General features: G+C 48.4%; 2 protein-coding genes across 3 annotated transcripts in view; one reads left to right on the plus strand and one right to left on the minus strand.

Annotated features, from left to right (window-relative positions):
- Positions 1 to 11,818, plus strand: part of SRPK2 (SRSF protein kinase 2) — an 83,355-nt gene extending 71,537 nt beyond the window's left edge. Inside the window, exons 13-16 of one of the 2 annotated variants that reach the window (XM_026046350.1) lie at positions 5,244 to 5,313; positions 6,009 to 6,101; positions 6,579 to 6,671; positions 10,537 to 11,818. In XM_026046350.1, the coding sequence (XP_025902135.1) occupies positions 5,244 to 5,313; positions 6,009 to 6,101; positions 6,579 to 6,671; positions 10,537 to 10,721 (441 nt within the window). In that variant the 3' untranslated portion in view covers positions 10,722 to 11,818. The remainder of the gene's footprint in view (positions 1 to 5,243; positions 5,314 to 6,008; positions 6,102 to 6,578; positions 6,672 to 10,536) is intronic. The other variant, XM_026046348.1, reaches the window with a different exon arrangement.
- KMT2E (lysine methyltransferase 2E) overlaps positions 11,746 to 14,105 on the minus strand; it is a 60,366-nt gene continuing 58,006 nt past the window's right edge. Inside the window, exon 28 of the mRNA XM_026046369.1 lies at positions 11,746 to 11,844. Coding sequence (XP_025902154.1) covers positions 11,746 to 11,844 — 99 coding nt within the window. The remainder of the gene's footprint in view (positions 11,845 to 14,105) is intronic.

The raw sequence follows: 14,105 nt of genomic DNA on the forward strand, positions 1-14,105 counted from the left end.
TTTCAGAACATGGCCTGTTTATCTAAATGTGGGCTCCTCTACTGCTCTTATGCCAGAGCTAGACACTGGGGAGTCTCCCCCCACAGTTATTAAATGCCCTGTTCTAGATATGCTGACATGGAGGTGCATCACTCTTGTTTTCTCTGAAAAAAAAAAAAGCCAATTTGGAGCCAGTGATGCCTTTGACAGAATTGAAACCACTCTTGGTCATGTTGTTTTTTTCGGATTGAATGTCCACATTTGCAGAAGTTAGAGGATTATTGCTTTCTGTGGAGCATCAGCCAAACAGGCACTGCATGATGTGGCAGATTTCCTAAATCCAGAAGGCCGTGGCACACAGGACTCCCCTGCTGCTGCCAAGAAGTCCTGGCAAAATGAGGCARTTGGTGTTAGCAGAGAGGGCATCCCTTTGCATTGCTCCTGGAAATGGCTGTGGGCAACATAATCCCATTGCTTTTCCAGGCTCTTTGGATTGGAGACGGGAGGAGCACCTGAAATGATGAGTCTTGTCATGTGAGTTTTGTTGTCCAGGCTGTATAATCTTGTGTAGGCTGTGGGGAGGACCCGAGTAAGTCACAAGTTAAGACATCAGCAAGACAATATTCTTCTAGTTTCTTTCTGAGGTGGTTGTTGTGGAGAGCTGTGATTCCTGAAATACCTCCTTTTTATATGAGGCAACAGCTTGTAGCCCATAGCTGTAGGCTGACAACAAGTGTCCTAAGTGCAACTACTCTTTCTGTATTGTAAATAGGAGGAAATAATCATGTCTTCATAGGTTCATGAGTATCACCATGTCAGCACATGTGTGTGGCACCTACAGAAGGTGTGATGAGAAGCCTCAGGCTGCCCAAAAATATCCTTGGGAGAAAAGAAGAACTCAAGTCTCTGTGCACATATTTTTCAGTAGGCAGATACAGTGCAAAATGCTGTTATTAATCACTGTACACCCTTTTGCTTTGAAGGTGGTGGGTGGACAACCTGAAACGTTCAAAAGAAAATGATTTTTCTGAAGATACAGTGGCTTTCCAGAGCAACCACATGGTATTTGCATGATTCTGAGATCAGGGAGCAGGAAGCAAGAGAAACCTGCTTCCTTTTCAAGCACCCCATGAGTGTCTGTGCTTTGTATGGGTGGCCTTTCGTCCAGGGCGGTAACCAGGCAGGTTCCTTCTATATTSTTTCCATTGCCTGACTCTTGGGAGAGGTGTTGAGGAGCAAACRCACTGTCAGCCAGAGTACTCATCCCAAACAGCCTTCTGCTGCTCTTGCTCTGCTCCCACCTAACTGGGGGAGTGACTTTTTAGACAAARCCTATTTTTGAGGCAGTTTTACAATCCTCTCACTTACAGCTTTTCATTTTGACTGGGTGGAGAAACTTTGGCTTAGAGCTGGATCTGGTTAGTTGCAGTAGTAGATTCTGACCTATGGTTTGCTGCTCGTTTTCAGCTAGGGCTTCATAGAAGGTTTGCAGGCAACCTGATGCAGTTCACATGAATCCAGGCCTCTTCCAGACACCTTTACCTAGATGTRCCTCCATTTCCAGTCACCAGACTGGGAACACTGCTGTCAGACACTGGAAATGTGGCTGTTTCCAGTGGTAGGTGATTCCAGCAGTTCATTGTGGAGGAAGGTCCCTTTGCAGTCACGTGGCAGGGACAGAGGGAGGGTGGCCTCTCCAGAGCCGCTGGAGCAGCAGTGTGGCCCTTTCAGCTGAAAGGTTCTCCAGGTGTTGTAGTTTAGACTGGATTTTGTGCTAACCATGAGGAAGTGGTAAGTCACGTTTGCAAACACAGCCTGTAAAGCTGGATGATTGCCTTGGGCTTTTGTGTCATATGTTAAATATGCCATGTGGTATTTATTGCTCTCGTTTAAAAATTGGAGTACTGGTTTCTGCTGAGATGTATGTCAAAATCAGCAAAAAGTGATTGTGATAATTCAAAGAGTTTCTTTCCAAATTTTTTATTTTTTTGGCTATTTTCAAAAGAGATCTTGGCCTTCCCTTCTCCGGGTGATGGAGCTGCAGCCCAGGGCACAGCTCCTGCCCTCTCGCTGCTCCCACGCTGCCTGTTTCCCAGCACCTTGTCCATGTGCCCTGCTGGGGATCCCCAAGCGGTCACAGTTCTCCAGATAGGACCATGTGGGTGCTGTGGAGAGGGGAATGCTGTTCCCCCGGGATGAACTGGGAATGCTGCTGTTGGCACAGCCTGGATGTGGTTAGTCTGCCTTGCCACAAGAGAGCACTGCTGCTCGCTCCAAACAGCTCAATGGGTTGGGGCTCCAGGTCCCCATCCTGCCCCAGATGTTGAGCCAGCTGTGAATTAAGGGGGACCCGGTGCTTTTGTGTTCCTGCAGTTCCTATAAAGAGATTATAAATGCAGAAATGTGCTAAGTAAGTGCAAAACATCAGTGTATTTCTGGAGTTGCCACTGTGGACGTTAGTAGCCAAGTTCCCTTTCTTTGGTGCCACTTGCTGTCTGCACTGAGGCAGGAATAGGGCTCCAAAACCTGCACCACACGTTTTCATGCTGATTTAGCAAGTAGAAGAATCCTGACTGCTGCAGTTCCCAGTGTCCTGTTTGCTGCTCACCTGCTCATTAATGCATTTTTAACATTGAGTCTGGTTGTGTTTGTTTATGGTAAAAATCTAGGTCAAGGATATATTTTTCTTTTTAATGCTGCCCAAATAATTCTGTTTGTTTTTAATTATGGAACGAGTCCATCCTAAAATATCTAGGGACCTCTTACCAGGTTGCTGCAGACGAATCCACAGGCCAAGTRGGTGATGAGGACTGTTGCTAGAGGTATTTACTGCACCTCCAAGAGGCAGGGCTGTCTCTGCATTACCTCTGTGTGTGCAGCTGAGCCAGATGTTCCCATGTTCTTCATACATGGTCCTTTAGGAGAGTCATGTCATCAACTTGGGGATGGATCTTAGCAATGTTCAGAGATAGGTGGTGGAAGAGCATGAAGAGGATGGGGCCAGGCTCTGCTCAGTGGTGCCTGGGACAAGATGAGACCAAGTTAAGCCTGGGCAACCTGCACCAGCTGACCCTGCTTGGGAAGGGTTGCACTGAGCAACCTGCCCAGGGCCCTGCAGCCCCRTCTGCTCTGGGCTTCTGTCTAAGAAGCTGCAATTCCAGCCCATCCTGGGCACACCAACAAAGCTGTACGGAAAGGGAAAGGAAGCAGCACCAAAACTTTGGGGAAAAAAGGCTTCTGCCCAGGAAAAATGACAGTATAAATATCCTAAATCTTGGAGAGTTCTTACTTCTAAATGAATATAGTCAAATTTAAGAGGTGTGCATGCCACTCTTTTGTACTTAGTTCTTGCGCTTCTCTGTGAACAGTTTTATAGTTTTCCTAATTTAATCTTTTTAATCTCAGACACATTCAGCTACTAATACTTCATTATGGGACTAGAAACTTCTATGTGTCTGCATCGAAATTCAGCTACATGCCCTCTGTTCTCCACRAATCTGTATTTAATAGGTATATGTTTCTTAAAATCCTTTGAAATCAGATGCTGCAATGTGTGTTCTGGAAAAGCTGTCCCAGCTTTTTGAATGACTCTTTTTCCTTTGAGATGAAGGGAACATTTCGGTTTTCACAGTCGCATCTGARTATAATAACAATGTGCTACCTATTCAAATTAGAGATCTTCACCAGTGATGTATTTTGGCTAATGTAAAAGCTTTAATTTAAGCACCTGATAATTTCTGARGATTTTTAAAGCTGTGTGGTGAAAGCTGTCAATCTGGAACTCGGTGTAGAGGAAAAAATGTGAAAGTTTGGTTATTAGTGACATCAGAAATTGAAGATTTGTTTGTAGGATTGACAGAAATGTCCACGAAGGACATGTCTGCTTTCTAGACTGGCATTTGTGATGGCAATAAATTATTCTGGCAACAGACCACTTGGATCACGCCACAGTTCACAGCTTGAGGAAGCCAAGTGCCCGTAAATAGGTTACATTTACAGGTGACTCAACAGCTCTGGACTATGAGTTGGAACAGAAAAGCATGTCTATTTTCAGGAAACAAATATCGTGTAGTAAGTGATCTGCTGGAGTGGAATCTCCTCCTAATGCCATGCCAGAAATTTCTGACTGATTTCTGGAGTAAGTTTCCAATACTTTTCTGGTCSTGAAGAGAGGAAATACCTTGATACTTACACAACCTTAAAGGAATTAGATCCCTCTGGCTGTCTATGTAGTGTAGTACTATGAGAATAAACCTGGAGAGAGGAATGTTCTCCAGATTTGTCTAGACTAGTCACTGTTTACATACAAATATTTTCTCTCATCATTATTTTTCTACTTTGAGGATTTTAAGGTGCATGTTCATAATGAGAAACTCTGCTCTATTGAGAGTTTGGTCGTTGATTTGATGCAGGATTAGCATCCATACAAGGATGGAAAGGATCTGTCATCGTGGTACCTGCTCTGATTGCCTTCATGAGTATCAATTGTAGTATTTTACCCCACGATTGCAGTATTTATTTTGATRACTTTTGAAGCAGCAAAAACATCCTTTTAAAAAAGTTTGAGTTTTAGAGTCGTCAAGGAGGAAAGAGCTTATCCAGTGCAAAGTGCTAATTATTGTTAAAAAATGTGTTTTATTTCCAATTTGGACTTTTAAATTTCCATTTCCAGCATTGAATCTCTGGAAGATAAAGGCGTCAGATACAAGTGCAGCTCTTCATTCTCTTAGGAATGACTCCGAGTTCCATCAACTTCCACCTCTTTGGCATGACTAGCACATAACATGTTAGCAGGTTGAAATGTGTTTATCGATAACTTATACCAATAACTGTTTATCAATAACTGAAGCCCTGTTCCCACTTTCTGAGAGAGGGGATTGATATTTTTGAGAATACCAGGAATACTAGAAATACAGGGAGCCACTTAAGCCCCCGGAGGTGCTGGTTGGACACGTGCCCTTGGTCCGTGTTCCCTATGTGGCATCTTGTTGCACCCGGGAGGCCTTCAGGCTCCATGCCCATTGCCCATGTCCAGCCTGGCTCTGTGCTGGGAAAGGCTGGGAATGGCTGGGAATGACACTCATGCCATCGCTTCCAGGTAAGGAGCCTTTCCTGACTCTTCAGCCTGATTTCAGGCCTTGCAAGCAACTAACTTCAAAGCTAATTCTTTTCTTGCTTCCAAGACAGTTGTCATGTTTTACTGACGTTATAAAATTAAAAGAAGTATTTCTGACATACCCATAAATATATCTGTTACATTATAGGCATTTGAGCTAGCAACTGGAGATTATTTGTTTGAACCACATTCTGGTGAAGACTATTCCAGGGAYGAAGGTATGAATCTTTTGAGAAATCTACGAGTTTCTGTATGTTTTCACACTCTTCTTCTTCAATTTCTAGCAAACTTATGGTGGGGTTAATTTTTGTATTTGATTGAACTGTTCATACACATCAGTTTTAGAATATAAATACAATTTTTTTCTTTTTAGTTTTAAGTCCCACCAGCAGCAGAGGGTGGGCAAAAACTCCCTTCTGCAGATACTCATCTACCTAACACCTGCCTGAAGGAATTAAACTGCCCTTCTTGTAAGACTGCATATGTGTGGAAACCTGATTGAGAATAACAATTTYTTTTTTTAGTTTCTGAAAGAAACATCAAAATTGAACTTTACAAGTTTGACATTAGAATAATGTTTACATTGTGTATTTTTACTTGAGTTAGGCGATTACTAATTTTTTWAAAACCAGAATTAACTCCTGCTTCCATCTGTGTACCTGTCCATTTTCATGCTTGTTTGCTTGTAAAGGCCCTTGCGGTGGTAACGTGGGCATCATTCATTGTTCCTAAGTGCTGCTAATGATGCCAGAGCTCTGCTGATCCTGGAAACCTCTGCATGGATTTGCTGCAAACATTGTTGTTTTGAAACTATTTCTGATTTTTTACTAATTCCAGTTTCTTTCCTCTTCTTTTTATCCCATCCTTTCCCTGCCCCTTCCACTCCCGTATCCTTTTTTTCTCTCCCTCATAGACCACATAGCACACATCATAGAGCTGCTAGGCAATATCCCAAGGCACTTTGCTCTATCTGGAAAATATTCTCGGGAATTCTTCAATCGCAGAGGTAGTACCTCTTCTTTTTGAAAGGTGCCGTGATGCAGACAGAAGTGGAATTGCTGTTGCTGGTTGTAACATGGCCCACGAAAGAGCATCTTCTCAAATCTAGCAACAAAAAAATATTTTTGCAAAACAAATTCACATGAATTAGAGGCAGAAAGCTCGACAAACTCAACTTCTTTAGCTAAACTTCAAAAAAAAAAAAAAAAAACCCCAAAAAACTACTAGTACATTTTAAATTGTATATCAAAACACATATATAGTAGCTGATGCTCAGATGTCTTTTTGACAAGGGAATTTTGCTCAAAGTGTTTTTCCTAAGCAGCCCCGTTAGCCTTCTCAACACACTGACTGGTGTGCACGTGTCTGTTTTACCAGGATCAATCTATTTCTGTCTGTACCGGGCCAGTGTTAGTGTGTGCATGCAATGTACTGATTAAACTGTTGTATGTTTCTGTTTTGCTGGCAATGTTCTCCAATGCAGACCACATAGCATTGATCATTGAACTGCTGGGAAAAATCCCTCGAAAATACGCTATGTTGGGGAAATATTCCAAGGAGTTTTTCACCAAAAAAGGTAACGGTATTTATGCAACACTAATTTAAAGCATAATACTATCCAAAAGGAGAATATGTTCATTCATTTATGGGTGCTGAAGAAATAGGTCCATTTAAATGGAGAGCTCTTGTGAAAGAAGAACTTTGGTGCGAACTTGGCCGCCTAAGAAAAGCAAACCTTTCTCTTTTCTCTTTTTTTTTTTTTTTTCCTTAAAATCTGTTGTGTTGTAAGCAAAAAAGTGGATATTAGCTGATGCTGTTGTGAGTCTGTCGGCGAACGCCTACGTGAGTGTGAGGAGTCACCAGTAACACTTACAGCTTCGGGCTTGGTTGGACGCTGAGCGTCACCCCTTCTGGTTGTGCGTGACATGATGTGTCCGGCGTGGGCTCTCGGTGGGGATTAAAGCAGCGCCRCGGGGATGTGTGGCAGGAGGTGCCCCACGGGCTGCAGCCCCCTCCTAAGCTCGGCCTTAGGAGGCTGCCGTGGCCGACAGGGCCGTGGCGGGAGCTCTGCACGCGCCGCCATCTGTGACCGTCCGCCATCTCGTGTCGCGTGTTGGGTGGCCCTGGGGAGACCGGACGGGGAGCGCGGGCTGTGAGGGAGCYGTGAGGGAGCCGTGAGGGARCCGTGCGGGAACCGTGAAGGARCCATGAGGGAACTGTGAGGAACTGTGAGGGAGCCATGCGGGGACCATGAGGGAACCATGCGGGAACTGTGAGGGAGCCGTGAGGGAACGTGAGGGAGCCGTGAGGGAATGTGAGGGAGCCGTGAGGGAACCGTGAGGCCGGAGGCGGCGCCGCGCGCCCACAGGGGGCTCCTCCCGGCCACGAGGCGGGAAGAGGGGCAGGGGAAGACGGGCTGCAGGATCCTGGTGGAGCAGCCACTTCCCGGAGCAGCCGGAAAGGGTGGACATGGTCTGGAGAGGAGAAGGTTGCTGCAGGGGGATAGAGGTTTGTGGAATGGGGAATGGAGAGATTCACTGCTGTGCTGCAAGGCCCAGACCTCAGGAAGGAGCTGGTGGAGGCACCTGGAGGCACCTGCTTGGTGGGATGGAGGCACCTGAAGCTTGCTCTGTAAGCAGAGTGGAAAAGAGCAAAATAACAAATACAAGATGATGGAGCAAACAGCCCAAGTGGTGTTTTCCCATGACACTAATAATTCTGTTATCACAAAAAGGCTATAAAYGAGGAAAGCTGGAAGGCTTTGGAGAGGAATGTGAATGCCAGGATGCGGCGGTGCCGTGGGGAGCAGCCCTGGGCCTTGCTCCGGGCTGCCCTCCCGGGAGCCCTCGGCAACTCCGTGCTGCTGTGGGGCCAACGCAGACTCGGAAACGCTGCTCCGATTCTGCTTTGGAAAAACGAGACTTGAAATCCGAAGTAAAATCAAGACATCTTTTTTTTTTTTCTTTTTTCCTCTATTTTGTGCCTAAGAGCATTTTAACCAGATGTCGCTGAAGGACTTTTGCATTGTTCTGGTACAGACTAACACTGCAGAGCAGAAGCTAGAAAAGCAGAGTATTGCTGCTGTCCGTAAGCAAGTTCCTCGTCAGAGACAAACCACGCGCGCTTGAATTGTGCCGCTGCGGCCCCATGCAACAATGTTAAGTTATTGCCAGCTAATGAGTTACCAGGACAAAGGCCTTYTTTCTCAGTGGTTGCATGAAGCAGTTTGTGACCTCAGGTAGCAATATTTTAAAAAAATATTRTTTTCTTGTTACCCATAATAACACAAATATATTCCTTTTGTAAGGTCTTGTCTTGATTTATCCTGGGTCCAGGAATAGCTTCTTTGTTGCCTCTTTGGAAGCCAGTTTGTCTTTAAAGATCCTTAACGCTTTAGCAATAGAATTTAAARCTCTTTCACCTTCTAGACCTGGGTCTGTCCGTTTTCCTCCTCTGTCTGGGCTTGYTGAGCCCGCGCACGCAGGGCGTCCGGCCTTGCTCCTTCAGGTTCCTGAGGGAAGCTGCTTGGGAAAAGCGCTGGGAGGGAAGGGAGAGGTTCCTCTCCAGCCCTTGCTGTAACGTAGGACCGTACGGCATGTTCTGTGTTAGTCCTATGGAGCCTTTTCCCAGAAACTGTGGTAGTTTCCACCAGTTTCAGCCACGTCCATTTCTCCAGCTCCTGGTGTCATCCACTCCTCCGGTTCAGTAATCCATCCTGCTCTTTCTTGGTGAGGCATCTCAGATTGGTCACAACTTCTACAGACTATCCCTGTTCTTCTGTGCTGTGGCCAACAAAGAAGAATGGAGTAGCATCTTCACCTCAGCAGACCCCAAGAGACACAAGTGATTTCCTTCTGTCCTAAAGCCTCCTTTTCCAGGACAGCCTCTCACTGTGGCCACTTTGGCCCAACTTGGGGGGGCAGTTGGGATAATCCCATTATCCTCTCGGCCAATTTCCTACGTGCTTCATTATCAAAAATCCAGGTGAAAACCTTTTGTCAGTGACTTTCCCTTACAGTTGTATCCGAAGTGTTTCCCTTGGGTGCCCGGGTGCAAACGTGTCAGAGCAGCCGCAGCCGGTGGGTGTCTCGGTAGCCTCGCGGTTGCTGCCCAGGGAAGGGGCGCCAGTTGGGTCTCACAGGGACGCTGCAGTTGCACGAAGCCCATCTCAGCCCGGGCAGCCCTTGGGTTTCCAAACCTCCTTGCTGGAGAAGAGCGTGGCTGCAAGATGGTGCAGCGTGCGTGCATCTGTGTGGAACAGGAGATGGGAATCGCACATGATCTCATCCTAGCATGGGCTGAGAACCCACTGTCCTCCCCAAAGCTTGGGGGGATCTCAGAGTCAGCACCAGGATCTCAGAAGCCCCTCGGGGGCAGCGCCAGGGCCTGCCTGGCTCCCTGTGTGTGTGTGGGACAGGCGGAGGAGGAGCAGCCTCCGAGGCCTCCTGCTCCGCGCGCAGCAGGACCGGCTGCTGCGGGTGAAACGCGGCGCCCAGGGGAGGAGCCCCTGCGCCCCAGGGCTTGCTCTGCTCCCCTGTGTGCTGGTGCTCGCTGTGGGGAAGTGTGGGCCTCGCTCGAGCTGCGGCCCGGCCTCGGGGGCCACTGGGCGCTCAGCTCAGTGCCAGGGCTGGAGCAGAGCTGCCTGCGCGGCTGTTCAGAGCTCAGCTCAAACCCAGGGCTGGAGCAGAGCTGCCTGTGCAGCCGTTCAGAGCTCAGCTCAGTGCCAGGGCTGGAGCAGAGCTGCCTGGGTGGCAGCTCAGAGCTCAGCTCAACGCGGCGACTGGAGCAGAGCTGCCTGTGCAGCCATTCAGAGCTCAGCTCAAACCCAGGGCTGGAGCAGAGCTGCCTGCGCGGCTGTTCAGAGCTCAGCTCAAACCCAGGGCTGGAGCAGAGCTGCCCGGGTGGCAGTTCAGAGCTCAGCTCAGTGCCAGGGCTGGAGCAGAGCTGCCCGGGTGGCAGTTCAGAGCTCAGCTCAGTGCCAGGGCTGGAGCAGAGCTGCCTGCGCGGCTGTTCAGAGCTCAGCTCAGTGCCAGGGCTGGAGCAGAGCTGCCTGTGCAGCCGTTCAGAGCTCAGCTCAGTGCCAGGGCTGGAGCAGAGCTGCCCGGGTGGCAGTTCAGAGCTCAGCTCAACGCGGCGACTGGAGCAGCGCTGCCTGCGCGGCCGCCCGGTGCTCAGCGCGGCACAGGGAGCCCCGTGCAGCCGCAGCCGCGGGCCGGGCCCGCTGCGCCCGCGGGTAGCGCCAGGTTGGCGGCTGCGCCCGGGCGGCTGCGCGAGCCCCGCGCCCCACGGAGCGGCGCCGTGGGGAGGCCGCGGCGCTGCCGCCGCTCCGCACCCGCTCGTCGCCTTCCTGGAACCGCCAGCAGGCCGGAGGCGGCGCCGGCGCCGCCGCGCGGGCCGSGCCGGGCCGGGCTGGGGCTCACGGGCGCTGTCTGTGTTGGCAGGGGAGCTGCGGCACATCACCAAGCTGAAGCCCTGGAGCCTCTTCGACGTGCTCGTCGAGAAGTACGGCTGGCCCCACGAGGACGCCGCGCAGTTCACAGATTTCCTCATCCCCATGCTGGAGATGGTGCCCGAGAAGCGCGCGTCGGCCGGCGAGTGCCTGCGGCACCCCTGGCTCAACTCGTAGCGGCCCCGCGCCCGCCCGGCCGCCAGCCTCACACCTTTGTTTTGCTTGAGGTACTGTTTGACATTTTGCTTTTCGTGCACTGTGTTCTTGGGGAAGGGTAGTCCTTTCGTCTTCGGCTAGTAGTTTACTGACCCACTTTCTTCAGAAAACACTTAACGTGTCTTTTAAGCCTTGTTTCTTGTGTTGTGTGGCATCCAGATGTCAGGGTTTTGAACAAAAGCGAAACAGAAAAAGCAGCGACAACAAAAAATAAACTTCCCCCTCCATGTGTTTTGGCGAGTTTTTGTAACTATTTATGAAAAAGAAATATTTTAGCTGATGCATATTATATAATTTACAAGCGTTAAGAAATCTATCAAGGCAGGACTGAGTTGAGGCGAGGAATTGTACAATTTTATCTTCCGGCAAAGGGACGTCATTCTTGTATTATAGTGTATGTAAATGCACCCTGTAAATGTTTATTTCCATTTAAATATGGGACTGGGGACTCAATTTCAGCTTAAAGCTACCGAGTTTTAGAGAGCTTTATAGCCAACGGATTGCATGTAGTGGACTTCTTTACACTGCTTTAAGGAACTGTGTAAACTTTCTATTCTGTAGCAGGTCCCGTTCATTGGATTTTAAACAAAATGGCTCTGGTTTATAGGATTTCATTCCCCAAATGGCACTTTAAAGGAAGGCTCGACTTCTTTCTAATAAAGTATGCATTATTAGATGGCACTCCCCTTTTAGAACTTTTGCCTATTTTAAGTGCTTTTAAGAAGAAAAACAAATAGCAATTTCCCTTACAATGTGATAGTGAAGACATGGTACCATATGGTGTTGCCTTTTTATAAGCACTGTAAGTTGTACTATACCTTAAAAGATTAAAAATTGAGCATGAGAACCACTCTCTGTGTAAAATTACTGCTGTTTTATGGAAGTGTGTGCTTGGAAGCAGCCGAGGAAGGATAGATSCAAGTGTGGACAGTGCAGCGGGAAAAATAATCCAGCAGGCAGGATCATGCTCCCTCCATTCATAGCTTTACACGTTCCGAAACCGATTTGCACTAGCTTTAATTTTGGTCCCATGCCTAGGTATACGATTGGTTACTGTACATTGCACGCAGAAATTAAGTGTTTCCTAGGGAAAAAGAAAAAAAAAAAGAAGCTACATAGAGCGAGGCTTATAGGCGATACAGATTTTAGAATGTAAACTACAAGGTATATTTTGGCCTCTTTTAGAAGTCCGTGGGATGAATGTAAGCTGATTTCTGGGTTTCATGTTAACGACGGTGCCACTTTTTCTCGACTTTGTCCGTACGAGACTTCTCCACATGCCTTTGCAATAACTAGATTGTGAGCCGGTGGCCCCGTGCTGTACCAATAACCGACTGTTTGAGGTGCTTGCAGTTGTCTAATTAAAGTGTTCTGTTTTTTCAGACCGTGTGCTGCTCATTGGGCGCGCGGGGCTGGCCCGGCCGGCTCCTGCGCGCGCTCCTCCCGCCGCAGGCAGGGCCCCTCTCGCCGCTCTCGTCTCTTGCAGTGACGAGATGATCCCCTTGTGTGTGGACGAGAGGAAGGGGGTCGGGGCCCTCACTGAGGGGCAGAGATGAGTTTTCTTCTCCGAGAGCTGCTGTCCTTCCTTCTTACTCARCCCCTCTCACTGCTCAGCACCCATGTTCTCCCTTAGGCTTGTGCAGAGCGGCCTATTCCGGAGGGTGGAAGCAGCTGGGAGCTTTGCCCGGCCCTGCCCRTCGTAGAGGGAAGCTCTGGGCATTTGAACCTCCACTAATGATCCCCAAGTTTACAGTTAGATTGAAACGTTAAGTAGCCCCAGCTTTTTCTACACCATTAGCCCGACAGTAGAATAACACAGAAACCCTCTCCTCTTTTCTTCATGTTTCTTCTCCCAGTCGTTGGGACCGGCCCTTCCCTGCCCTGGGATTGCAGGTCCTCGGGGGCCGGTCCCAGGGGGGTCCCTTGGCTGGGGCAGGCACCACCCGGCCAGGGCCGCTGCGTTTGGGCAGCCACGCGGCAGGGGCAACGAACCTGCACCCCAGGTAGCAGCCACGTCGCGGCCGGCGGCAGCAGCCCTAAAAACGCYGCGTTATGGAAATGTCTCAGCCCATCACCAAGCTTCCTGCGAGGTGGGAGAGGCCTCGGCCRCCACAAACGCAGCAGCGAGAGGCCGCAGGGCAGGAGGGGACAGGAGCTGAAGGGGGCGAGGGGGCCGAGCCCACCACAAGATCCACGCAACTTGCCTGGCAGGGAGTTCCACACCCCGATACTGAGTAACTTAATGAGCTGATCAAGTGTGTGAGGGGCGACAGACCTGTCAGGAACCTGACCCACCCTCCGGGCTCCCCCCAGCAGCTTCTCCCTCCCTCTGGACTCAGCAGGGACAAAGGAACCTGCTCCGGCCCTGCAGCCCCRGGCCCTGCAGCCCTTGGCCCTGCCTGTGCTTGGAGAGGGGCCCCGCGCTGCCCCTTGGTGCTGCCCCCCGGACAGCTCCTGAACAGACGGCACCCGCTCGGGACACGGGGTTAAAACTGACATAATTGTGATTTATTAACATGAATTAAAATGCCCAACCAGTGCTGCAATGTGACAGTATATTAAAAAAAATTAAAGATCATATACTGTACTACTTCCACAAAGATCACACCTCTTTTTTTGTTTTTTTTTTGCAAAAGAGACTTATTATGTACAATACTATATCAAATGAAAGAAGCTTTCAGCAATTTTACAAGCAAAAGAAATACAGTATTTACAGCACTTGTCAGAGACATTAGAAACAGTCTATACATTAAATTACATTTTCTGCAAATAACTGATGAAACAGAAAGCCATGACCACACCAAAACTATAAAAATTTGTATTGCATTGTTTTCTATCTCTATGCACACAAAGAACTGTTGACAGAAGAAAATGAAAAATAAAATGTTAGTGCCATCACTTAGCCCGTGTACTTATTTAATTACATATGTATTAAAGTAATATAGAAAACATTCACTAAATGAATTTAACTGCAACAATAAAATTTTAAAGAGTATGCAGCATCAAACCTACTGCCAGAAAAAACAGCTGGAATGTTCACTTACAAAATAAAAAGAAATACCTAATACTGGCTTAACAGCACGTTGTTTCAGGAATTTTTTAAAAAGCAAAAAAATGGAAAGAATACAATGAGAGAGCACTGGTGTTCGCTTTTATACAAAGTATCATGTACAAGCTTTAAAAAGTACCCCGGGGGTACATATGAAATATACACAGTGTATGTTACAGAACCTTGTAAAAACGCAGGGGGCGGCGGCGCCGCCTCAGTGCCAGCCCGAGCCGTGGTAGCTGTTGGGGAAGGCGGGCGGCACGGGCGCGCGGTGCACGGCGATGGGCGCGGGCAGC

This window comes from Nothoprocta perdicaria, unplaced genomic scaffold (assembly GCF_003342845.1).
Source record: "Nothoprocta perdicaria isolate Ctin4 unplaced genomic scaffold, notPer1 scaffold_44, whole genome shotgun sequence".
Taxonomy (NCBI): Eukaryota; Metazoa; Chordata; class Aves; order Tinamiformes; family Tinamidae; genus Nothoprocta; species Nothoprocta perdicaria.